A 27,461-nucleotide genomic window follows, 5' to 3' on the forward strand; every position below is an offset into this window, starting at 1 on the left:
AAGGAGGAGATGTGTTAAAAGATGAAGATTCGGCTTTCTGGACCGGATCAAAGAAAGGTAAGGGTAAGGACTATGGTAACCCATCTTCTTCTGATGATAAAAAGAGAAAGAAAAGATCAAGTGCTTCTATTGCAACAAGGCAGGGCACAAGCAGAATGAGTGCCGAAAGAAGATTGCAGAGAGAAGAACGGAGTAAAGAAAGAGTCCAGCAATAGTGCCTAGGTAGCACCAATAGAGTTAATCATAGCAATTGAGGAGATTTGCATGGAGGCAATTCATGTACCTGCAGATGAACCTTGGATCATTGACAGTGGCGCATCGTGCCACATGACCAGTTGGAAGGATTGGTATACCTCTCTACAACCGGTAGGGAATGACATCATGGTAGCAGTCGGCAATGATGCAAAATGTCCAGCAAAAGGAAAAGGTACAATTGCTCTCAAGTTAGATGGAGTTGTAAAATAGTTGTCCGATGTTCTTTATGTGCCAGATATCAAGAGAAACTTGTTGTCTGTTTCTGTGATCACGGATCGGGACCTCAAGTAGCATAATGCAAGATGCGCATCATCTATGAAATGGGCCGAAGTATGATGAAAGGGAAAGATTTGCCAAAGACTTTCTGGGTTGAAGCATGTAACACTGCAGTTTACATCCTGAATCGTAGCTACACAAAGGCTATGAACGGGATGACTCCACTGCAAGCCTTTTCTGGTAAGAAACCTTCAGCTGCATATTTCAGAGTTTTTGGATGTGACTGTTTTGTGCATGTCCCTGATGCTACCAGGACCAAATGGGAACCGAAGAGCCGAAGTGTATTTTCTTGGGCTACAATGAAGAGGTGAAGGGTTACCGTCTCTATAACCCTGTTACCAAAAAGGTAATTATAAGTCGCGATGTGGTCTTCTCAGAAGAGCCGCATCAATTGGAGGAGGATGCTTCCTTCCCAGACAACCAGGACCAGGATATCCATCCAGTACCGCCACCAATAGCAGACCGAACTCCCCCAATGGTGCTTGGGAGGATTCAAGACAAAGAAGATGAAGAAGAGCCTACAGAACCACAATGGCAACGGCCATTCCCAAAGTGGGTAAAGTAGCTTTTGGATGGTAGAGAACCTCCAGCCATTGAGGAGGAACCATCCGAACATTGTCGGTCCAAGAGATTAGAGGAGCAAAGAAGGGTGCAGGAACACTTAGTCAACTATGCTTTGATGACAGAAGTGATCCGTGCTAATGAACCCAAGTGTCTTGAAGAGGCATAGGGTGATGATAGGTGGATGGAGGCTATGCAGTCAAAGTATGGCTCCATAATGAAGAACAACACTTGGGACCTTGTGAATCGAGCACCAAAACACAAGGTAATCGGAACCAAGTGGGTGTACAAGACCAAGTACAAGTCCGATGGCATGTTGGATAAGTACAAGGCTAGGCTCGTGGCAAAAGGATTTGCACAAGTACATGATTTTGATTATTAAGATACTTTTGCTCCCACAGCTCTACCAACCATAATTCGCAGTGTTTTGGCTTTAGCTACCCAGGGAAGTTGGCCCGTGTTTCAGATGGATGTGAAATCTGCCTTTGTGAATGGAGATCTCAAGGAGGAGGTATACGTGGAACAACCACCAGGTTTTTAGATCCCTGGTTCAGAAGGTAAAGTTTGCAAACTGAAGAAGGTACTTTACGGGCTGAAACAGGCCCCACATGTGTGGTATCAGCGAATTGATGCCTACTTTCTGCAAAACGGGTTCAAGAGGAGCCCATCTGGTGCAAATTTGTATATCTTTAGAGAAGGAAGCAGGTGTATGATCGTGGTCCTTTATGTGGACAACCTAGTCATAACAGGGAACCATGAAGAGAAGATCTCGTAGATGAAGCATTTGCCAGGAAGAGAGTATGAAATGACAGACCTCGGACTAATGCACTTCTGTTTGGGGATTGAAGTTTGGCAAGAGCCAAAATAGATCTTCATTTCACAGCTGAAGTATGCTAGAGAGATACTGAAGGCATTTGGCATGGCTGAGTGCAAGACAGTTGGTACCCCTATGGAGGTTAACATGAAGCCGGTGTTCCACGCTCGCACAAACCATGATAATTGCAAAGAACCCGGTGTTCCACGCTCGCACAAAACACATTGAGATTCAATATCACTTTGTATGCGAGCTCATCATGGATGGAGAGGTCGACTTGGTATACTGTCCGACTACAGAGAATGCTGCGGACATCCTCACGAAGGCTCTTGGAAGAGACTTGCTGGATAGGCATCTTCATCGACTTGGCATTGGGCCGAAAAAGTAAGTTCACTTGCGGGTGAACATTGAGGGGGGGGTTAGATATCAATGCTCGACTCTCGGCTCGACTCTCGTGTAACTACGCAAGAACCAGCTAACTCTACTTGTAAGGCCCCCATATGAGAAGAAGGCATTTGAATAGCTCAGTTATCCGGTAGGTCCTAGTTTGGACACCAGATGGGGGCCATGTGTGGCCTGATGGCTGGACGGCTTTAGATAGAGTTGGCACACCACCAACTAGGCTACATGCAAGTGCGAGAAGGCATCCCTTGACTGATCGCACTGAGGGTAGACAGAGCATTTCTCGGGGTAGCCCACTCTCGGGGTGTGGGGCCCATTTGGAGCCTCAGATGATCTCGGAAAGCTCTGGGCCGAACTGACACCGTAGGTAAGTTGCTCTATTTTGCGCACCGGTTCTATCGTATCGTCAGTGGCCTAACTCCCAGTCGACCGTTTTGGGCAGACTGGGTCGGTCACCCAATTGAGCCTAACCGACTATGAATGGTGGCTATATAAGAGCAAGCCCATTTAATCACTGGCTATAGCAACCCTGATTCCTTAGCATCCAGCTTCTATCTTCTACTATTTCTAGCACGCCATCGAAGCTTCTTTCACAGGAGCGCATGGTTGGGAGGTAGCGCTATCTATTGTATCAGTTCTATAGTAATCAAATTTTTGATATATTAAATAAAGGAGAGACACTCAACTAGAAGAAAATTCTTTTGGGAGATTCATGCAAAATCAAGAAGGAAGAATGGATATTGATTAGAGAAAATCCCTTGTGGTTTATTTGGAGAGCTAGAAATAATTTGTAGTTCAATCAAGTGCATACTAATCTATAATTGGCTTTTGCATCTTGGTGCTCTAGTAGGAGAGACTCAGCAATGCTCTAAAGATCTTCAACAAATACGTGGACCAATTTCAAGATGAAATGGAAGAGTTTTCTAGAAATGGTCTAGGAATCATTGTACCCCCTCCTTTTGCCACTCTTGAGAGTGCTACTGCCACTGCAACAAATAGGAATGATGTTGATATTCCTCCTACTACTAGAGAAGGATTTGACACTGAAGTCAAAGAAGAATCACTATGAGATCACCTCACTTGTTCATTTGTCAATTCTCATAGTTATATCTTTATTATGCTATTCACATTAGATAAGCCCTTGCTAGAAAGTTTTATCACTCCCTGTGTGGAGATATCATGAGACTGCATGGAAAATCTTTTGAATAATATATACTTACTTTTTTTGCTTTAAAAAAATCTAAAAAGTCAAAAATGCAAAACCTGATGCTATGGTGGCTCTCCAATGGGTTGCAACAATGTCTTGGATATGCATCTATTGAGCTCTCTCGCTATGGTGGAGGATATCTTCTCCTCGACCTCTATATCCAATGGGCTATGTCAAGAGTGACCTCAGCTCCAATGGTCTCCTCTAAGGAGAGCTTAGATGGACCATACCTCAATCGTGCATACTCTACTCACTCTCCAAGTCATGTATGGTCTCCAAATCTCTAGCTTGGTAACATCTCTTGGTCTCTCCCCACTAATCCACACTACCCTCATACTAGATAGGTCCTCCTCATCTATCTTGCTATGTACTAGAGTTGACTCAAATGCATAAAAGTTTGTGACATGTCACTGTGGTTGTTCTACAACATCCTCTTGTCCTCTTGCTACTATTAGATCGGTCTCAATAGTGTCTCTCTGCTCCATCGCATCTTAATTAGATAGAGCCCAATGCAGACCTAGTCATGAAAGTAGATAAACCATGAGAGGGCACTAAATCCATGCCCTCATAAAAGAGGCAGTGGTATCAGCCCTAGACCAAACACACGCATGCATGCATGCATACAGACACACACCCCTTATATATATATATATATAAGGTTATATCATATCTGCTTATCTACTATGAATAGGGAGGGCACCAAGCAACTCAAGGAAGTCTTATCACTCCGTATTTGTAGAATTTATTTCCACCTGACCTTTCTTAGTTAGATTTTCCTTCATCTATGTTTGGATAGAAAATCCCACCAAAACCACACTTTGATTTTCTCAGTATGGGATTCTCCTCTTTATGGGCATGAGAGGATAGTGAGGTCTGAGCATGAAAAAAGTTGAGAAGTGTAATCTCGGAGTTTTAACATTCAAGCATGAGAGAAAGGTTGTAGAAGTAAATGTTCAATAGGAGATAATGCTAGACTGGATATAAGTTTGGAGGGCAGGAAGAGAGAGAAAGAGAGAGAGAGAGAGAGAAAGAGAGAGAGTATTACAAGCGATGACGTCATAATTGCAAGTGTTGAGGGTAGATTGCAACGGTTGTAGGGTTAGAATATACTATCACACTTTGTAGGATTAGAAAATGCTATCACACAGTGTAGAGTTGTTGAGAGAGAGAGAGAGAGAGCATGCTCAAGAAATTTTTATTCTAGAGTCCAAATTGAGTTTTGATTGATCCAATCCAATGTAGGACACTAAGGCATAATGTGGCAAGCTAGATGTTAGAGAGAGAAAAGAGTCATAGACAGAGTCATATCCATAATACAAAGAAATATGCACACTTTTGGTAGTCCGCTCTTGTGCTCTTGTGCTCTCTCTCTCTCTCTCTCTCTCTCTCTCTCTCTCTCTCTCTCTCTCTCTCTCTCACCTCAATATATAATTGGCGTTTAAAGCTAAGGTATCAAACAGAAGTGGAAATAGAGTTTAGTTCTCATCCGTTTTCCATTGAGCTCACATTTTCTTACTATATGGGTAGCCCTCTCTCTGAAACATATAAAGTAAAAATCAAAAAATGGTCCACATGTAGTCTAGAGAATATATTGGGTATGCTTGTGGGACTAGGTCTAACAACTATAACAAGCAGATAGTTTCCCCTACTTAACACACACACATGTGACATAGGCCATGCTAGTTCTCAACCAAGATCAAGTGGATAAATTTTAAACATAAGCCATGCACCTCCATGCCTTAGAACCCATCCCAAGCTCTATGTAGTTCCATGAGATGGCACATATGGGAGGCCAACATACACACTTTGGATGAGGATTTCACCATTAATTGGCCAATAATCAAGCCATACTCTGGAGTACAATGGAATATCCAAAGCAAGCACTTCAACATAATGATACACTAATGGAGGCAACATTGACTGCATACTATGACAAAGTGCTATCTTTTGCAATACCTCAGAATACATTCTTGAGGTCCTTAACCACATCGTCTGCCATTTTCCTATACTCCATTTCAATCCTATTGGATTGATCGATGCTCAGACTATAAGTAGACTCTATCAAAGAGTTGTCTTCTTGGAAGCATGCCACATATCTCTTTTTGAACAAATTATGGATACATGCTTCCTAGAAACACAGCAAAAATTGTATGCTGCAAAGACATTACAACATGATTGACTAGCGCACCACATGTTTCATAGCCACCTGACTTGACTATGGATGATGTTAATCCCTTTGGATGCCCAATCCATATTTTAGTGGTTGATCTACATGCCCAATGATACTTGTGAATTTCAATATTCCTCTAGCACTTAACTATAGAGAAGGGACATCTCATGGTGGCCCTAATAATGCTAGGCAATGTAATGGCCATTTGTGAATTTCCTAATATAATCACACAAAATCATGTGACTAACTAGTTACTCACAGATGTGAAAGCAACCCCACTTTGCATTTTTTGATGAAAGATTTGGTCATTTGCATTACTTTCTTAGCAAAGAAATTTAGAGATCAAATTCTCAAATTTTGTTGACTCAACTAAGTTTGCCAATAAACTTTTATAGTAGCTCCACATGCTATTTGCCAATCTATTAGGGATACATTATAGTGGAATTTAATATCAAGTTGTCTCAATATATAGATTTATTGATAATAGAACCAAGGCAATATTGGTAGCTTATTGTAGTCTCATCTAGTTGAAAACTGTAGACCTAATCTCGATTATGATGTTGGTGCTCTTACTAGTATATGTAAAACCCAAGAGTATTCTTCTTTTTGCAACACATAGGGTGCTAAAAAATATGAAAGGAATCCAAAATTTTGGATAGAAGTATGATAGCCAGTAAAATTTATCAACTTTCAACATTTATAGATGTAGATTGTATTGGTAGCATTGGAAATAGAATATCTACACATGGTTTTGCATTTTCTCTGCTAGTTCATGGCAAACTAGGAAAGAACCCTGAGTGACATCATCTTTAACAAAAGTTGAGTATCGAGCTACAATAAATATAGCTTGTGAAGCATAATAGGGTTCCTAAGTACATTAATGTATATAACCTTGCATGTCTAAGACATTAGGATAAGATTTATGAGATCATAAGACCTAATTTCTTTCAAGATAAAACTTGAGAAATCGAATTTGTAAATATGTGACACAATATTTCTTGTGTTTAAATTATTGATGTAGAGGAATGGAAGCCAAATGGTCTTTGATAGCCATTGGAGATACCATCAACTCTTGATATGGAAGAGCATTTCCATGGGTCTCATAGTAGATCTACTAAAGATACAAGAAAGATATGATCTCATTCTTATTGTGATTGATTGTATTACCAAGATTGACCACTTATTTCCAATTAGAGAATTAATTACTGCTTCACAAGAAGCAAACCCGTTGATGAGTAATGTATTGTGTTTGCATGGATTGCCTTAATCTATAGTGTTAAATAGAGATGTATTATTAGTCATTTTGGGAGTGCAATGTTTAAATTAAAATTAAACTTGGAATGAGTAGTAGGAATCATCTAGAGGTGCCTTAGACTTCTCGCTCATATGTGTCTTGTTGTATATGCACAACCACTTGAAGATCTTCTAGTCCACATGTGTATATGCACAACCACCTCAAAATCATTGAAAAGATGGGTTTGTGGTAAAAAAAGTGAGTGAGTTGGATTGAAAAAGCCTACATGGATAACCAAATACACATAGTTTGCCTCAAAATCTCCTCTTCATATACAAAATCAGATATTCTCTACAAAATATACACACTTGATTCTATACCTCCAAGGATGTCAGAAAATCAAGGCTACCTCAAAACATACAAAATTGAGAGATTGCCACAAAATGTGTAGAATCGAGTGATTTCCTTAAACTCTATAGAGTCGGTTTTTTTATGTGCATATATGCAAAATTATGTCTAAGCATAAACTAAAGTAAGAATGAACAAAAGTTAATGTGAATGTTCTATAGAATGGATTCATCTTATCCGTAGGCTACATTGCTTTGTTCTTATTGATGTTGAGTGCATGTAGCTTTGTTGAGGCTTCTTTCATGTGGTGAGATGTTTGTACTAGGCAAGATTCCTCTAGGTGTTGGCAAGAGTTCCATTGCATGTGAATTTGAAATAGGGCATGTTGTTGAAGTGCACCATTATATGCAATGAAAAACCTAGGCCTTTACGTAGGCAAGTAGCCCATAACAAAGTAATGGAAGGTGAATAACCATGAATTCACATAGATGCTGGTACCATCCAAAGTGAGCTCCAACATGTACTTATAAGCATTGAGATTTTTGTGCATGAACTCAAATAGAATGAATGCAACTCTATAAACACAATGGAAATTGCTACAATAATAAGTATGCTGATTGGTAGAACAACTTTGCCCTTATCTTAGGCATGGGAGATGTCCACTCATATTTTTAGGCTTCACTTTTGTTGCTAGCTATATTATGAACAAAGAATAACTACCAAAAGAGGAAGGAAAACACATGGGCATCTATAGTGCTATAGATGCTCTCTCTCTCTCTCTCTCTCTCTCTCTCTCTCTCTCTCCCCCCCCCCCCCCTCTCTCTCTCTCTCCAACCCCCCCTCACCCTCTCTCTCTCTCTCTCTCTCTCTCTCTCTCTCTCTCTTCTTACACACACACACACACACACACACATACACACACAAAGCAAAAAATCCTTGACAACTCTTGTCAGGCATCGAATTAAGATTTCTATATTTTATGGGTTAATTTCTCTTCGTCATATTCAAAAATTAAGCGTAGTAATTTTTTAACTCTAAACTGTGAAATGCAAAGAGTTATTAAATTCTCTTACATGTAATCATGGAATAATATAATAAGTGGGGGCGTCATTATTATAATGGAAATTTGAAGGGATGATCTTGAGAAACCCATTGGCACATGATTAAACCGTGGTCAAAAAGATTTATATCTTTTTATTGAACGGATTAATTAAAAGAGTTAGATTCTTTTGTACATGGAGGCATAACATTATTCCCATGTACTTTAAAGAGAAGTTTATGAAAATAACAAAGGGGTGTACATGGAACAAAATGATGGGTGGTGAGATGGTTATTGTGGGCAAAAAGTGAAACACCAAGCATTCGAATCCTTTTTTTTTTTTTTGGCAAAGAAAAAGTTGCTTATATTATATTCATATGATTTTGTACAATGATGTCCCTATTGAACAAAAATATCTCCTCTAAGGGGGAAGATCCAATCTGAAGACAAAAATTCTCCTGATTAGTGAAAGAAAACAAAATTTTTGATCCTCTGATCTGGTCTATAGTCATTGGGTAACTTGATGTGACACATTTGTTGGAAGGAAAGGTCTCTTGCATAATTTGGGTAGAGAGTATAAAAATCAGTAGAAAACAGTCATTCTTCTGGCTCATCTTTGACTAGAAAAAGAGGAGGAATAATCTGAGTTTGCAAGTCCTCTAGCTGGAGTTGGTGGAGCAGCTTCCAACAACAAATCTAATGTGTTCTTCCAGTTCCACCTGTAGCTGAGAAATCTAATCATTAAAATTGTGAATATCTTGATCCACAAAAGAGAAGAGTCAATTAGCAAGCAAAGTTGAATTTTTTTCATACCAACTTATGAATAATTGTTCAGCACTTAGGTACTCATCATTAAAGTGAAAGGCATTCTTGGTAATCCATATAAGCCATAGTGCGTGTGCTCTGATGATGACCCATAGGGTATAGGGTATCTTCAAGGCATCTCCCAGCAAAAGAGACTTCCAATTGATAGGCATGAGTTGGATCACCTTCTAGACCTTCCTATCTCTATGACAAGTAATGAACAAATGAACAATATCTTCTTTAATCGCAGGGCAAGCTTTGCAAGTTCCATCTCCCTTGCCAATACTCAAACTCCTACAGTTAGTCTAAATAGCTTTATGAAGGATCAACCACAAGAGTATATATATTTTCTCTGGAATCTTTTTTTCCTAGATCAAAGAGAATATGCGTTCCCACTTCCTCTCATTATCAAAGAGCTTCTACCTGGTGTTGAGAGTGAATACCACCTCCTCTATGCCATTAGATGGAGTGGGTATGGGTAAAAAAGAGGAGTTACCCACCTAACTAAATTTTTTGGAATAGTTTAATATTTTGCCCCCTTTCCATGTAATATCACCCTCCCAGAGCTAAATTCTACTCATAACCAGTTCTTGATCAGCATTAGGTAACCTGAATTCCCTTTTGATCTAACCAAGACTTCCATTTAAAATTATTCTTGCCCCACAAGTCCCCCCCAAGTATGCAAACCTTTCCTTACAAATGCAAGGCTCTAGAGAGGTCCTCATCACATAACTACTATTTTGTAAAAAAGACTGACACCCAGATTGAATCCAAAGCCATGAAACTTCCTTTCCCAAAAAGGACTAGGTGACTCTTAATCTGTTCAAATGCACCCCAAAGTGTTTTCCAAAGTTGGCTTCCCTTAGTCATACATGGCTCTGGATTGCCAATAGTAGAAAGAAGAGGGAAATTCTTCCACTTGGGGGCTCTGTAGGGTCTGACAATTTTAAAATTTCTAAGAAGTTAGCCAAATCACTGTCTGGGGAAGTAATGGCTTTTATAATCCAAGTAGCAGCAAGTTTGGAAGTAGCTAATTGAATATTAACCAAACCCAATCCTCCTGCATTCCTTGGTCTAGTACAAAAGACCATCTGACCTTTGAAATTCTCCTTTTTGTGTCACTTTCCCCCCCATAAGAATGACCTGCAAATCTTGATAAAATTTTCTAACCCTGTTTTAGAAGGGCACCAATAGGAGAGGAAGAAAATGGAGATGGGGTAGATACATTGGTTTAGGATAATTCTTATTTCTACTAGATTAGCCTCCAAACCTCTAAATCTATCTATTCTTTTCTTGAACCTGTCTAAAAACCATTCCCATCTATCCTTCATTTTGACTTTGAACTCCATAGGAATGGCCAACAATTTGAAGATTTGTCGAGCTGAATTTTTTTCAACCCCAAATGATCCAAAAGTATCTGTGAGCTTCATGCGAGAAGGGCATATCTTGTTTTTGTATGGTTTATCTTAGACCCTGATGCCAAGCAGAGTTGATCCATACACTCCATTGCACCTTGAAGGTCCACATCAGTGTTTCTAATGTTAAAGTTGTGTCATCTACAAATTGTTGATTTACTAGGTGCTTGCCTGAGGGGAGCTCAATTCCCCTAACTAATTTGCTAGACATCTGATCCTTTCAACCACCCCCAGGCATCAGTTACAATAGCAAATAACAAAGGAGCCAAATGACATCCTTGTCTTATGGATCTTTTCAAAATAAAGTTTTGGCTCATCTCTCCACTTAAACTCTGGTTGAGGCATTGGAAAGAAGCAAAGCAACAAAAGAGGTGAATTTTTCCCTTAACCCAAATTCCTGAAAGATTGCAAAAGAAAATCCTACTTTAACCTGTCATAAGCCTTGTCAAAATCAATTTTAATAAAGCAGATATCTTGTTGGGTTTCCTCTGCATGAGTGCAACCCTCCCAATGATTTATAATTACCTCTAATAAATGTATTATCTTCTTAATAAATCCTTTCTGTTCCTATAAAATCCATTTGTGCATCTTGTTCCTCATCCTTAGGGCTAGGGCTTTCACCAAAACTTTGTAAGAACAGTTTAACATAGTCAAAGGTCTCCAATTTTTTAAGAATTCTCTATCCCCATCTTTTGGGATGAGTTTGATAACCCCTCCATTTAGGTGTTGAGGAAGAAAGTCCTACTTAGAGCTTTCTTGCCATACTGCCAGAAGGGCAAGACTAATAGTATCCCAAAAAGTATTGTAAAACTCTATTGGAAGCCCATTTTCTCCTGGATTTTTACCATCAGCCATAGAGAAAACAGCCTCTTTAAGTTCTTGAATGGAAAAATCATTTTCCAACTGCATCCTATCCAAGCTTGACACCATGCTCTATCTGACTTGCTAGCATCTCTTCCCAGCATCAAATATCTACTCATCAGCTGAGTCCATTGTGCTGAGTAGTTCTTGGAAATGACCAACAATGACCTCCATGTTTTCTTCATCTAACTTGACATATGACCCATCCTCTTTCTGCAATAGAGGGATTTCTTCCTAGTTTCTCTTTTTTCTAATTACCTTAAATTTTTCCTTGGTTTGGCCTATCAACCTTACCTGCCCACCAGTCTCTGAAGTAAATCTTAGCATTCTGTATTTTGATTTGTTCTTGAATTTTGATTTCTTTTCTTTTGGCTAGAAGTTTTGCTGGCTATTACTATCTTATGCCCTTGCCTTCTATTCTAATTCTTCCAGTTTCTCCTTCTGTTTGTCCATTCTCCTAACTCCAATTGTCGACAACTCTACTTTTTTTGGCTTCTTTTAAGATTATTTGAACACTTAGAACAACATTTTGCCACCCCTGAGAGCAAGATTCTACAGAGCAAAAGGCTATATTCCAATTTTCAATGACTTGATTCTGAATAGATTGAAGCTTAAATAAAAAAGGGTTAGCTTTAAACCATGAGCTACCTTTCCTCCCATTTCCCATATCTAACCAAGCTGAGATACGTTCATGATATGATAAAGTGACGGAAGAGAGAGTCTTTTTTTTTGGCTTCCAAGGATTCGTCTAGAAGGGATTGAGAAACATAAATTCTATTCAGTCTTGCCTCTCTTCTGAGTTCTCCTATATGTCTATTGCACCAGGTAAAAATGCCAGAAGAACCAATGTCCACAAGTTGTAAGTTTTCCTTGAGGTCTTTCGAGATTTGAAACTTAGGACCTCTAAGAACAGAGCCTTTCTACAACCATCTATCCTGTGAGCCCTCAACCATCTTAAAGTCCCCTAATATCACACAGTCCCTGCCAACATCCATGAGAGAATCCCACATGGCTCTTCTAGCCATAGAACCAGTAGGAGCATAAACTGAAACCACATTGAAAGCCATTCTTTTTCGCTTGCAATTCATGGAGATCCATATGTGGTTTAAGTCCTGCTGAAAATTGGACACATAATCTTTATAGTGAGATAAGACCCCTATTGCAGTCCCACCTCTACCTTCTTCATGAGAAGAAAAAGCCACACTCTTCTGTTATCAATGCTTTTGAGTATGCTCACCAAAACCTCATTAATGACTTTAACTTCTTGCAGGGCAAGAAAAGTAGGGGAAAGAGAGTTCCCTCTCAGCAAATTAGCTAATTCCTAACTCCTAAAAGGATCAGTTAGTCCACACACATTTAATGAGAGGAAAGAAAAAGGGATACTTACCATTTTTGTTCTTCCCCTTTTTTGCCTTGGGGGCAAGGCTTTTGGGAGGGACACCTTGGCCTTTAACTTGGGAAATTCTTTTCTTGTTTTGAACTATGGCTTGAGGTTTGGTTGGCACCATAGTACTCCTTTCTTGCTTTTGAACTAAAGGAAGTTTCTCCTCGGAGTTATCCAACTCAGAATCACTCATATTGGCACCTTGATGGTTGACATCATCCTCAAATTCCTTTGACCAGCCAAGCTTCACCTTATCATCGTCCATTTTTTCCTCCTAAATCCACTATTCGGTTTCATGTTCTATCAAGGCCTCATAAGCATTGTTTGTGGCTAGAGGAAAAGTGACTATCATCCACCAGGTGTATCTTAGTGTCCTTGTTTATGTCTGACCCTTTAGCTTGAGCATTTTTATTTCTTTTATCAGCCAGCCCTTCCTGTGTCTGGGGTTTTTGCTTTTCTTTGACAGCCCACTTGGGTTTGAAGGGCTGGTTAGAAGGTTGTTGCTAAGGAGGCTCATGTGGTGTCTTGGCTTTATTTCTTTTCAAAGGGTAGTTTTTGACTGCATGTGGATAACCCACACAAGAAACAAGAATTTGGTAAATTCTTATAAACTAAAGGTTGCTCCATGAAGATGCTTCCATTTCTATTGACAATCACTAAAGTAGGGAGCTCTTCAATCATATCCAGCTTAACATAGACTTGACGATGCTCTCTAGGGTTTATAAATTGCTCTTTTTCAACATCAACTACCTGCCCTAGATCCTACATAGATCAGGAGCTTGATTAACCAATGAAAAAGGAAGATCAAGGACCTTCACCCACATTGGCACAAACGAAAACATAGGTTTATCAGGGTTAATGTTTGGGGCCCATAATTCTAGATATAATGGCTGGTGTCTAATGGTCCATAAACCATGATGGAGAGATTTCCAAGCCATGTCTTCTATTTCAAAGAGGAAGAAAAAAAACCCCTTTCTAATGAATCTCACACTAGTGACCACTAGGCCTTCCTAATCCAATTGTTTCTAAGCCAGTTTTCAAGGAAAACTGCTGGAGGTCTGGGGCCAAGAAGAAAGCCTATCAAGGCATGAGAAGAGAGCCAATCAATGGATTGTTCTAATCTATCCTCATCCACAAAAGTAGCAACTTTACCTTTAGAATATGTGTCCTCCTCATCTTTAGACTCAGGATTCTTTTGCTGATGTGAATGTGGATCTGCTGGTGAATTGCGGTTAGCTATGCAGCTGGAGCAACTGGAGCTTGCTAGCAACATTGGCACCTCCACCTATATTTTCCCTTGGATTCTCCTTCTCCGACACTGGGTCTACTTGCTACGCCATTGCCCATTCTATTTCCTTTTCTTGGACTTGGGTCGGTATCATGGATGTTTTTATATTGTTGTCAATTTTTTAGGAAAGGATTTCTATGATGAATCAAGCGCATATCATGCTCTAGCAGTAAAGGAATTGTACAGGGTCAGTCGTCACAAGAATGCAGCTTGTCCACAATTTGGCACTGCCTAATCGCAATTCTCATCCAAGGCTGTCATCATGATTACGACCAAAATGCCAAGTTGGTATAGTTTTTCACCACTCCGTGTCCTTCAGAGATTAACTTCAGAGATATTCATGGTGGGAGCCATAGAAGCTTCAAAGGTCCACCAAATATTCGATTGCCACATTCTCGTTAACGTGAGTGTCAAAGGTGACTCAAACTTGAAAAGCAGGAGCGAAAGGCCGATCTGAATTTGTTCTATTAAAGAACAAAGTTAATGATTCAACCTTAGAGCACATTAAATATGATAGTCGAACTGGAGCAAAGAGCAATATTCAACGCAAGTTCTGCAGGGAGGCAGAGGCATATGTATATGGATGGGATGTGAGAGCCTTTTGTAATGCTTTTCCATCGAGTTGATATAATTACAATGTGTTGCAAGGGTGCAATCTCTAAGGTTGCCTATGTGAAAAGATCATAAGTTGAAAACTGTATGCTTATTGCTTATCTATTATGTAGCGGTCGACACCCAATGTGCACATGGGCGAAATTGCGGCCTGCAGGTGGTGTACACTTGCAAAATAATATGAGGAGGCACTCAATTTGAGTACCTATGCTACAACCTACCTACAACCTACAGGCCCCAACAACAGTGCAAGTTGCAAATGTTGTGCATGTTATTCGCAAAGTTGCAAAATAATATGCAAGGTCCCGAATGGCTATAGCAAACGTACCATGTTTTGGCTTTGAATCCAATCATCCACCTACTAATTTATATCTAAAGTATTGATAAAAGCTAGGTCCTTTGTCAAATTAAAATTTTAGAGACCTCATGTGCTTTGCTCGTTTTCTATTGTGGGAGTAGGTTAACATCGCAGTCTTTAGAAAGATGTGGCCTTCACGGCCAATATGTAGAAACATGATTACTCTGGTGAACTTGGGTAGGAAGCACGCGTGTGAAGCGTCCTAGAAGGTCAAGAAAGCAAAGGGCAACCGCCGAGAAAAAGCAAAGAGCAAAGCGCAAGGTTTATGCTCAAAAGTGGCGTGAATTACATACTAGGTCCCTTGTGTTGGTTAAGGAAATGTGTTGTTAGTTTTGTACGTGTGCAGGCAAGCTAGGGTTTTCACCCACCTCATTTGGTATCCCTTCTCTGCTCATTCGTGTCTGATGCTTCTGCTCTGCGCCCTCTCCCGTCTCGCCGCTATCTCGTAGGGATTTTCCATCTCGTCCCGTAGCTGGCTCAGTAGGAGACACGGCATTCTCTCTCACCGTCTCGCACTTTTTTTTTTTGGCTGGCGTCTGCCATTATTCAGCGCGCTCCATTGAATTTAGGTCTTGCTCCTTTTTCTTTAATCCCTAAGCGGCGAGCTTTTTTGTGCGGGGAGATTATTTGCTGGTCCGTAGCTCACCCCTATCTCGAAGGTTTGCGGAAGCTGAGCTGAGCTGCATCTCTGAACGTCTGTTTCCTGACAAAGCTTTACTTCAATTGATGTTCCAGAATAGATTGTATTAAACGGTGGTTTCCGTCACTCCCCCGGATACTCTTTGCAATCGTCCCGCTTCGTGATTCTTCAGCAGGACTGTAGTTCTAATATTTAGAAAGATCTGTAGCCATACATTCCCGGAAAGTGGGCCTCCAATTGATTTTTCTTTTGCAAAAGTTTCGTCTCTGTTGACGTTTGTTTTGCATGGTAGGGGCTTTAGAAATTTCAGGTTTGGGTGATGCTGTTATGTTCGGCTTGGTTGTGGGTTTGTATTGCGATGGTGGGGCACTTTTGGTTACTTTTGCAAATGTACGCTTTAAGTTTTTATTATTAAACTCCAAGTTAAGACTATCCTAATGTCTTGTTGGGAATTTTTCAAGTGTACTTTTACTGAAACCTAGCTGTCTCTTGTGCTTGTTTGGTACGGTGTAGCTGGTGTATTTTCTTCTTATAGGCTACTGGCCATTTGGGCAACGCTTTGAAAAATTGGCCTGATGATTCAAGTGCCAGTATGTTCTCTAACTTGTTGCTCATGTCTTTGTGAGCTAATTTGTACTCGTTCATGCTTTTTTACCTGAAGGTTCTCCAGGTTGTGCAATGGATTCGTTCTCTGGAAAACGGCAGCGGGATTCAGAACCGAGAGAGAGGAATTTCCGGCAGAGGAAGAGGAATAGTCAGTTTGGAGGGGACCAGGAGCAAGTTTTGCCTACTCCAGATGATACAACTTATCGAATATTATGCCCTGCGTCCAAGATTGGCAGTGTTATCGGGAAAGGGGGGAACATCATCAAAACGCTCAGGCGTGAAACTCATGCAAGGATCAAAGTCACGGATCCTGTCCCTGGAGTGGATGAGAGGGTGATTTTAATCTGGAGCACACCACAGGAAGAGGAGAGGAGCAAGGAACAAGATGGTGATGACGTAGACACCAAGTTCAGGGATGGCAGGGAGAAGGGTGGGAACAAGAAAGCAGGAGACTATACTATGCCTGAAGATGGGTCATTTCTCTGCCCTGCTCAAGAGGCATTGTTCAAAGTGCATGCTAGGATAGTGGAGGAAGAGGGAAACCCTTCTGACAATGAAGATGAGGAAGATGATGAGGAGGCTCCTCGTCAAAACTCAGAGGTTACTGCTAGGCTTCTTGTTCCGAACAATCAGATTGGTTGTTTGCTTGGCAAGGGTGGTAAAATAATAGAGAAAATGCGAAATGATACTGGTGCACAAATTCGGATTTTGCGAAAGGATACTCTTCCAGGGTGTGCTCTTCCTAGTGATGAGCTTGTTCAGGTGTGAACTTTTGGATGTTGTGCATGGCCATTGTCAATTATATAATACCTGCTGAAGGGTCGGGATAGCGAATACTCCCTGGAATTTCCGCAGTTCCAATCTTGGACGTTCTATAATTATTTCTGAAGGTTTCTTGTGATGTGGATTTTTAAAGCAGTGTATCTTGTTTCTGATAGTGGAATTTTGCATTTGTAGATATCTGGCGATCCTCTTCTTGTGAAGAAAGCCATGTATGAAATTTCTGCTCGGATTCATGAGAGTCCTCCAAGAGATCGACCCCAAGGAACTGCTAATTTTTTGCCTCCACCTATGCTCCCTCCTGGAGGACCCATGCTTTCTCAGGCAAATGTTTTCCCACCCATGAATTCCATGTATGGCCCAGCCAATGCAGGTGGTCCGCTCATGGGGGTTGGTCCTCCTTCTCTGTCAGGTTTTGGGGGTATGGATCCAGGTGCCCCTTGGCCTCTTACCAATTCTGCGCTGCCTATGTATCCTCCACCCACCTTACCTCATCCAGACGGGAATGATAGGGCCGGAGAACAGGAATTTTTTATTCATCTTCTGTGTCCAAACGATAAAATTGGCATAGTTATTGGTAAGGGGGGGAATGCAATCAGGCTCTTGCGTGATGCAACTGGTGCCAGGATTAAGGTGGAAGAAGTTGTGCCAGAGGCCGAAGAGAGACTTATCGTTATCTCAGCGTATGAGGTATGACTCAACTGATGGCGTCGGAATGAAGGCCTTCAAAATTTGTTGAAAGTATAGACAGTTACAATTTCTAGCATTGATAATTGGCAACCTTGCAATCAGTAGGGTACATTTTTTCCCATGGTTTATTTGACTTGCTGCTTCTGTAAGATGGTGCCTATGCTCTGATGCACTTATATAACTTCAGCGAACTCAAATCAAATTCCCCGGCATGCATGCGACTCTCATCAGTTGCTTGTTCTTTATTACTTCTTTCTGAAGTGGACTACTATACTGCCTGTTATGGATTAACTTTCCAATGCTTATGATCCCCATATCTCGGATATGTATTGCTGTGTTTCGTAAGAGCTTTTGTCTCTGAAAATTGAGAGGTTTTCATGTCTCGTACTTTTAAGAAGAACAGGCATACGTTCTCCTTGTTGTTTCTGGCAGAAGAGGCAAAGAGATCTAAATCTATCTTCAGCTCTCCTAGGGTTTCTGTGAGCTATCTTGGTTTCCTGGCTTGCAAATCACAGCAGTGTCATCTGTTTAAAGTTCACCTTATAATTTTGATCGCTATTTTTGCAGTACCTGGATGACCGTTCTCCAGTTATTGAGGCTGTATTGCAACTGCAAGGCAAAACGTGTGATATTGGTGGCGATAAAGAGGGCCTAATTACAACCAGGCTACTTGTTCCTAACAGGCAAATTGGTTGCCTTTTGGGTAAGGGAGGCAGTGTTATTTCAGAAATGAGGAAGAAAACCAACGCTAATCTCAAGGTGCTCCAGAAGAAGGACCTGCCTAAGTGTGCACAAGAGACCGATGAGCTTGTTCAGGCAAGCTACTCATTGTCTCATTATAGCTTGGTGCTGCTGCAGTGTTACCGTTTAAACACTCACTCTCGCTTCTTAGCTGGGAGGTATGTAGCCTTGTCAAATTTATGCTATGTTCTGAAGGGCCTGGAATACACCTTTTCAGATTATAGGGGAAGAAAACGTTGCAAGGCAAGCTTTGTTGGAAGTTCTTACGAGACTCAGAAACAATGTCTTCCGTGAGCAAATTGATGCTCGTGTCAAATCGGGTGGTCTTTCAATGCCATCTTTTGGTGGAACTGCTATGCAAGGGGGTTTTCCTAGTGCTTCACTCAACATTGGTAGCAGGCACGAACTGGAGTCACCTGGAGGCATGTATTCTCTCAATGGGCTTGGCTTGCAAGGTGGTCAGCTTCCCTCGAATTACAGTGCCCTTGCAGCCTTGCAGGTAATGACGTTTATATTGGAAGTTTTGAAGGGATTGATTGTGTGAGTTGCTTGAGTTCGTACAGTGTACACAGTCAAGGCTTATGCAAATTATTTGCAATGCGTTCATACAACCTTGCTTGGCATTCTTTGGCTGCTTCTGTTGATATCCTTTTGTTTTTGAAGGAGCTTTTACAATATAATGTACTGCAGGGTTGGTAATTTTGGGTGAAATCATTGGATGATTGGATCAATGTTTTTCACTGATTGTTGAATCAATAGGTTCAATATTTGGATGTGCCTTGCAAATAGTTTTCTTATCACAAAATGATGTGTATCAGAGTGTGTCTGGTGTGAATGGCTACTAATCTAGAGCTAGGAATTTGATAATTTGTTGGGTTGGGTTGTAGTATCCTGCTTGAACTTGATTTTCAATTCTTTTCTTTAGTTTACACAACATATTTTCTTAAATTTGCCAATAAACCTCATCGTGGGTGCCTATTTTCTCGTGTGTTGGGAGACACTGACAATTTTCTTTGTTTACAAAGGGAGCTGGGAGTGGTTATGGAGGTTACTCTGGCTTTGAAAGCAGTTTGTACAGCGGACGCTTATCTGGAGGGTTTGATTTTCTACTCTTTCCTGTCGTGCCTCAAAAGGAAAACTAGCTAGGAAAAATTTCAAGTAATTGCCATATACAGTCTTAAAGTAAAAAAGACTGAAACAAGGCTCTAGGTTTTCCTAATAAAAAATTGTGATTATGTGATCAAAGAACCTTTATATATATAGAATATCTAGAGCAGCACAGAACTAAATTAATTTGGATTGTGTCATTGTAGATGGTGAATGTATTTTCTTTTTATTTGCAGGGGCGTTGGCTTGAGTGATGGATCGGTCAGAAATCCATCAAGCAAAGTTGTTGAAGTCACTATTCCTGGTGGTTCTGTTAATTCTGTGCTTGGAAAAGGAGGGAGTAATATTAGTTCTATTCGGGAGGTAAACTTCTCGGCAAGTATTTCTGATATTGTATGCCAGACACACCATGATATTATCTATCAATGACGTTTTAATGGGTTATGTAGATTTCTGGAGCGAAATTGAAGGTCCACGAGCCCCATCCTCATTCTGGTGAACGAGTTGTGGAGATTTATGGAACTCCTGAGCAAACTCAGGCTGCACACAGCTTGCTCCAAGCCTTTATTTACAGTGGTCAAAGCTCTGCAGGAGCTGGGCCTCGTGGGCTATACTAGTTTCTAATTTGGTCTGGTAAGCATCTATCTTTGCCTAAAAGTTTTTAGTCTCTGCTTAAACATCTTGAAGGATTGACCCTTTGTAGCATGTCTTTCATAGGTTTCTGTATCCTCCAATGCTTGGTCGATTTTCTGAGGTTCTAGGTGTTATCAGGGCTGTAGAGAGATTCTGGCTAAGAGTGCTCGATTCTTGCTGATTTTGTCCTTGCGAGTCCTTTGGCCATGGTTTTTGGAAGATTCTGATACTCTTGGTTTCCCTTGTGCCATCCTTTCCTTAAATCCTATAACAGCCATGATGCAACAAGCCTGGAGCCAGACCCCATGTGCAGCCTCAGTCTAGACTGAGGGTACCTGAAGAGCAGTGCTGTGAAGCTTATCTTTCAGATTGTTCAATGATAGGTGGACCGGCTTTTTCTCGAGGATATGAAGCCCTTTCTCATGTAGTTATTTTTAGTGGCCAATGAAGTGGATGACTCAATAATTATCTGCTATGTCAAGTCTTTATCTGGCTGCAAGGTCAATTCTATTGTCTTTCAAGAATGTCCACGAGCCTTTGAGGCAAGAAACTGAACCTATGCCTTTTGGGAGGTCTTGGTCAGGTGTTTTTCTTGCACGTGTAAAATCAGTAAAGGGGTTTTACACTACTGTTTTGGTGCATCTGTACTCCCTATTTTAGACCTCTAGATATGCTTAGCAAAAACTTATTTGTGATTGCCAAAGGCTTAATTTATGTCATTGTTCCATGTGAAAGTGAATTAGAGCCTTGATGTCGTATCATTTGTTTTCCCCTCTTATTGTTTGAGTACACCATGTCCACTCTTCTGTTTTTCTGCGTTTTCATGGTAATTAGAAGAAACAATTGTGGAGTTCCGAAGGGCCGGAATTTTGCTATGTGCACTTTCTTGGCCCTCCCTTGCATATGTGAGACTGCCAAACTGCAGGGGTATGTTCTTGGCTTGATTATACTTTTGGAGGAGTGCTGTGACGTGGTCCTCGGCAAGGGTTTGTCCTGTTCGCCATGTTTTCCTGCAAGGTAAAACCAGTGGATCTTAAGTGTTTTCATACCGAGAATGTTATAATCCTTCTATATTTCCAAGTTGACGTAGATTTCTCTAACCATACGTTACCTGAGCTTGATATACTGCAGCTATTTGGGAACTCTTATTGGGGATGGAAATTGAATTTGGTTGCATACCTCCTTCCAACCTTTCCTTTTAATTGTTTTTGTCTGTTCTTGGATGTGAGCCTTAGTTTAAATTATTATTTGGGAGAAGTGCTGTGACTTCCTCTCTGTCCAGGTTGGTCCTTATGCCATGCCTTCCTGCAAGGTAAAGCTGGTGGGCTTTTAATGTTATCTGCTGGGCACCTTGCAAGGTTTCTACAGATCCAAATTTGCACAGTTCTTCCTTGATGATTCTCATTTGTTCCTGGCTGCATACCTATAGAGGTTCATTTTCGTCTGCAGGTTCTTTAGAATAGGCTACTCAGGTACACTCGGTTGCATTGATTTTTCAAATCTAAAGCTAGATTTGTTAGTTTAGTAGGTGCCCCCGGGTGGATGTGACTTGTCTAGTGATGGCATAGGCTGTGTAAAGGTTGCCTATTCTGTGCATGACGCAATTGTATTACAGTTGTGGAGTTAAAACAGCCAAGTTTCTGTGGATGGAATCTATGTGGTTCGTCACTGAAAATACCCACTAGAAGTTGGACTTGGAGAGTTCATCATTGGAATGGCCTTGTAATAATGGTGCCTTAAACAAAGCATAGCGAATGCTTCTGGAGCTTTTAAATACCAAACCTGGTAGAGTGCATGGAGAATAAGAGTTTTTCTCTGACCATTCCCAAGGAGGTGAATTGAAGAAAATTTAATGTAAGTGAATGTGCAAGGACTGTTGCCGATCAAACTTTTGACGTGGTGTAGGCAATGTCTGTTTCCTGAAGTAATTTATAACTGATTTTTGAAGGAGTACTCTTTGCAGTTTGGTCTACTTTGGAATTAGCTTCACCGTATGTCATGTTTTTTCAAGTTCATATCAACAGTGAATGCATTCAATGAAATATGCCATTTGACTATACATTTTTCATAATCTGGAGTCGTGCATGGGGACTTAGTTGCTGACAAAGTTACCATTTCTACAGGCAGAAGTCTTCCTGTTGGTAATGAATTCTTTCAGTCATAATTGCATTTGTGTTTCTGCAAACCTATCATTATTCCAGGAAAGTGTTTACAAGACAAGCTGTGCTAGCTTTTATCTCCCTAGGATGCTCCAAATATAATCATTATACAAGTCACACCAATAATTATGAAAACTGTTAGAGGCAAAGTAAATGTTCTTCAAGGATGAGTCTTAGCAGTCTGCCTCAACTAAGCTGTTGTTAAGGTGTTGACATATTATGGATGTGTTCGTAGTTTTTCTCAGGTTGGTTCGTCAGTGAGTGTAATGTGGTTGCTGCAAGGATTGCATGGATCAACGTGTATTTTGACTGAGCCTTTAAAGATGCCGAATGCAAATTTTGAGGTTTGGACTGGATGGCATTTGTTTATACAAAACTTTGGCCACCCTTAGCATAGAGTTGGGCTTTCCCTCTCCTAACCCTTTACCCCTAGAACTAACCCTCTTAATTTGGCCCCTTTATTGCCTCCATTTCCCTCAAAATTACAAGTTGTGGGTGTCATGCAAGTTTTGAATAGCAAAGTGCTGTCGATCAGCTTATTTGGAAGCCATGATTGTTTATCCTTCAATAATCCTTTTCACTTGAGTATAGCTTGTTATGAAGAATCTTGTCTATGAAACCCACGACGACCTTCCTCCTCTATAGGTGCCAACTTCGAGAGGGGAGCATGCACTTTTTGGTCCCCACATTGTTTTAACAATGCCACATGTGGTTCAAACGCCATTAATGTATCCTTACTCTTCGATGGCATGGCACATGTCATTCCAAAGTTGCATCTCGTTGCCCATTTGCCGTTTGAGGTGTATTAGTGTGTACAATGTTGCTCTCCAAGCGGTAGTAAACATATGATAGATGCCTATGTGGTTCTCGAAGTTGACCTAAGAGAGATCCTAGTGGCTAGCCCATGTAGATCATCTCCACCAACCTTTTCTTTAGAAAAATTGTTCATCTATAAAATCAGTGCTCCCTTTGAGTAACTTTTATGTTTTCTTGATGCTTTCAAGCTTCCATCTTGACTCTCCACTTGTGGATCTCTTACTTGTGATATGAGGTCTTTGAAAAGAGTCTATTGCAAAAAACTTTAGCATTGTGCATTTCTTTGACAATTGACCTTGTCATCTCTATGGCCTCCAAAAATAAGGTGAATATCATATAGGTGGTCTGCATGAGATGGTGTGCAGGAAAGGGAGCAAATTAGAAGCTAAGAGAGAGAAGAAGAAGGGAAGAGGAAGAGGAGGTAGAAAGGGAGAGGAGAGAGAGAGAGGGGAGAAAAAGATGGTGTTACAAATAGCAAGAGGAAGAAGAAGAAGAAGAAGAAGAAGAGGAGGAAGGAAAGAGAGAGAGAGGGGGGGGGGGGGTGGGGGGGGGGAGGAGAAAAAGATGGTGTTACAAATAGCAAGAGGTAGGACTTGAAGGGAGAGAGAGAGAGAGAGAGAGAGAGAGAGAGAGATGGTATTACAAATAGATAGAGGATTTGGGGGGGGGGGGGAGAAAAAGATGGTATCACATATAGATAGAAGGTGGAACTTTAGCCCAATCACAAAACTTCTTGCTAATTAGCAATGACTAGTTCTAGCCAATCGCAAATAGAGCTTCAAAAATTCATGTATAATTAGTTTTCGTTTTGTAGACCCGCCACACCTTTACTATAGCCTACCCATCGAGGGTATGCCAAAAATCATCCATATAGGGGTTGATAGGGACATGAAATGGACCCATTTTATCCTTCCTAAGTCATACATAGTATGTAGCATTGTAGCATCCTTGTGAATTCATTGATGATGTGTTCAATCATCTTTGTTTCTTGATGACATTGTCAAGTATTGAGATAATGTTATTTATATACAGCAATGGACACTATACTTGCATCTATCCAAGATGATTAGATTAAAAGCATGAAGAAATGTTTGTTGGATATTTGAGGCACATTTGCAATGGCACTTAGAACTCTTGGGATAAATGGCTTGGAGTTGCCATCCTTTCCTCTATTTATAAATGTTACCCAGTGACAATCCATAGCAATGTGCGTCCATTTGCCTTTGGAATGGGCAATGGTTGCAGTTAGGATATTCTTCTACATTAAACACTCATATCTTATGAGGTTTTGCGTTCAATGCTCCTAATATGCCATTACTTTTCGTAACAGATTTTGCACTCATCTGAACTATGTGATTAGCTCCGTTGTTAGGATTGCATAATAATCTCGCTATATTTTGGCTTTCGAACTTGTCAAAGCTTACCAACATCATCAACACATCGTTTTATCAAAAGGTGATGAGAATGCGAACAATGAGACAACATTGCTTAGAAAATGGCACCTTGTAGCCACACCACTAGAGAACAATCCAACATCTCTTGTTGGATTGTTCTCTAGTGGTGTGGCTACAAGGTGCCATTTTCTAAGCAATGTACAATAGTATGTGCCTTTGTTGGTGCTGTGCAAAGGGAGAATATGAGGAGAGAAGGCTTACAACATATCCACTTAAGGTGTGACGGAGGCATGTATTCGAAATGTTAAGTCAAACTCTTCTCGTCCATGACAACATTGTTGAAGTTTATGGGTGATGGGAGTAAGGAAATTCATGGATATATCATAGTTCAATCTACAATTTGTACAAATGTATAATTGCATGTATGAACAAGAAGCAGAGATAAACATACATCAAATAGTCGAAAGCTCCAAATCAAAAGAGCAACTAGAGAAATAAATTGAAGCGCACACAGACGTAGTTGTGGAAAGCTAGTACGAAAGCAACCCCATTGGGTGATATAGTTAGAGATAGAAAAATTCGCCAACACTTTAGAATTAAAAGCTGGAAGTGGAGGATGCAAGAATTTCGGGAAGCAAGGTAAGGTTATCTTTGCTTTTGTTATTTTGAATGCAACACAAATAAAAGGCTCAATCTTGTTATTGGTAATGGCAATCAATCATAGAAAGACTTGTGTGTGCATTGTTTTTGTAGAAAAATCTTGGAGTCTCAAAAGGAGGATATTGATCCTAATGCCCTTTCAGTGAAACAAATGAAAGGTTTATTGTTAACTACTTTTGCGAAAAGTATGCTAAAAGAGTAAAAGTTTAAAACCATTAAACACAACATTGTGCAACAATTCGTAGATAGCAACGAAATTGATGCAAACATAATCCAAAAATTTGCAGGGAATTTGCTAATCCTTGGCTTATGATGGACAGCACAAGTGTTAGTCATTATTACTACATGCATTTGGTTACCCACTAGACAATAAGTTTGAGAATAGAGACAGCTTACATTACCCCAAAAATTGAGAATATAACCCTATGATGAGCAGAATAATCCAAGGGACAATATGGGTAGCAAATAGAGCAAGTCAAATATCTGTAGGGTAAAAAGGAGAAACGTTGCATGTCAATATGGTGATTGGGCAGTATTAGGCAAATATGATGGAGCACTAAATTAACACGCACCCACAAGAGGGAACTCCATTTCACATTTAATGAGGCATGGTCTTGCTCCCTTCCCCCTCGTCCCTGTGCCCACTCCCACCCAATACCAAAGCTGGGAGCATGCAGCTCAATATAGTGTTGCTTCTTTGAAGTTTGGACTGTGAAAGGGAGTGAATATTGGAGAGGATTTCTTAGCCCGAGATGCATGGGCATTGGGCATCCTTCCTTTGTGTATTGGTATACTATAAAGAGTATTATTTGGATCGCTTCACGACACGAGAGACTATCACAGCCTCTGAAGGGTTGTAGGGGATGGAAACAAGTGGGTCAGGAGTATTAGACTGACGACTTACCATGGATAATCATCAAGTGAGGGAAAGCATCTCCTTTAAGCTCCTCCATCCCTAGCCAAATGAGCTATTTTTCTACTATGTGACGATAACGAAGCCTTTGGGCTTTTGTTGAGTGTCCACCAAGGACGGATGGCTTAATTCCCTCAACCCTTTGTTGTATGGGCATAATAGAAGATTTCTTGTCATATCCCTCTTTCATTGGCATTCTTTCACCGTCCACGAATGTGCACTGACCTTATTGTATACTATGGGCTACGTTTGTGACCACAACCATCAGGGAGCAGCGTGTCCATGAATATTATAGCAAGAATACACGTGCGTAGCCCACTTCCTTGCGCCACATGATCTTGCAACTCTTTGGCTTCATCCAAGTAACCTTCAATAGACGGTTATGGCAGAAACTACTTGGGTTAGAGCCACTTGACTGGCTTGGAACGAAAATAGCTATATAATGTGTATTAGCTCATGCAACCCTGAAAGCACGGTGTAAAATAGAGAAGGTTTTCACGGCCTTCCTAGTATTACGTTGTGTGAACTCCTTGTGATTAGTAGTAGCGGTGTGATTCCCCTTGATTATCTTTTTTGTAACTGGGAGTTACTCTAGCATTCACGTTGCTAAGACTTGTCTTCTGGCATCTTCCTCGGTAAGAGACCATGCTCCAAGTGTTTTCTAATATTCCTTGTGTAGGATTTAAGTCCCTCATATTTAATCTATTAACCACGGACACGAGAAAAAAAAAGAGACGACACATGGTTGCTTGGAGGAGAAGAGCATGCCACGTGTAACAAAGAAGGAGGTCTTGGATGAAGGCTTGTAGAAGGGAGGAGGTGGAAAGACAAGAGGCAGCTTTAGGGAGAAGGAGGAGACAGAAGGTCAATGGAATGGAGGAGATGGAAGTTCAACTTTGGGAGGAAGCAGGAGATGGAAGGTTAATGGAATGAAAGGAGGAGATGGAAGGTCTCAGAGCCATGGGTTAAGACTTAGCCAAAATTTCAAAAGCCAATCCAAGTATGCAAGGTGAATCGATTAGCAATTTAAGAATCAAAGATCCACCTTTAGATGGGGAGTGGTTGAGGATGCTCATGCATCTTTGCCCGTGCAAAGGATAGGTTCAGTACTCGTCTACTATACTAGTTCTCCCAGAACACGAGAAGAGTTGATCATCCGCTATATATATATAATTGCGAGGAGGAGGAAATATTCAAACATGGGCTTTTGTCCCTCCCTCTATAATGTTTCATCTTCCCGTTCTTTTTTATTTTTCGATGTTCACGGCTTCCTTCTGATGTTATAATTAATTGA

General features: G+C 40.6%; 1 protein-coding gene across 6 annotated transcripts; it reads left to right on the forward strand.

Moving 5' to 3' along the window:
* Positions 1 to 15,168: 15,168 nt before the first annotated feature.
* Positions 15,169 to 20,853, forward strand: LOC147895534 (KH domain-containing protein At4g18375-like). Of its 6 annotated transcripts, none has more exons than XM_087383322.1 (9): positions 15,169 to 15,404; positions 16,330 to 17,036; positions 17,232 to 17,744; positions 18,312 to 18,560; positions 18,703 to 18,984; positions 19,511 to 19,581; positions 19,829 to 19,955; positions 20,042 to 20,225; positions 20,500 to 20,853. In XM_087383322.1, exons 2-8 carry the CDS (start codon positions 16,347 to 16,349, stop codon positions 20,207 to 20,209), a joined length of 2,100 nt encoding a protein of 699 aa, XP_087239448.1. In that variant the 5' UTR covers positions 15,169 to 15,404; positions 16,330 to 16,346; the 3' UTR covers positions 20,210 to 20,225; positions 20,500 to 20,853. The 6 variants fall into 6 exon arrangements, with proteins under 6 accessions (XP_087239448.1, XP_087239450.1, XP_087239453.1 ...); XM_087383324.1 differs by having other exon boundaries at positions 15,175 to 15,289; XM_087383327.1 differs by having other exon boundaries at positions 15,195 to 15,289; positions 16,339 to 17,036.
* The last annotated feature ends 6,608 nt before the right edge of the window (positions 20,854 to 27,461 follow it).

The sequence above is a fragment of the Dipteris shenzhenensis genome, chromosome 13 (genome assembly GCF_047967505.1).
Source record: "Dipteris shenzhenensis isolate YYH24624 ecotype China chromosome 13, Dip_SZ_1.0, whole genome shotgun sequence".
Classification (NCBI taxonomy): domain Eukaryota; kingdom Viridiplantae; phylum Streptophyta; class Polypodiopsida; order Gleicheniales; family Dipteridaceae; genus Dipteris; species Dipteris shenzhenensis.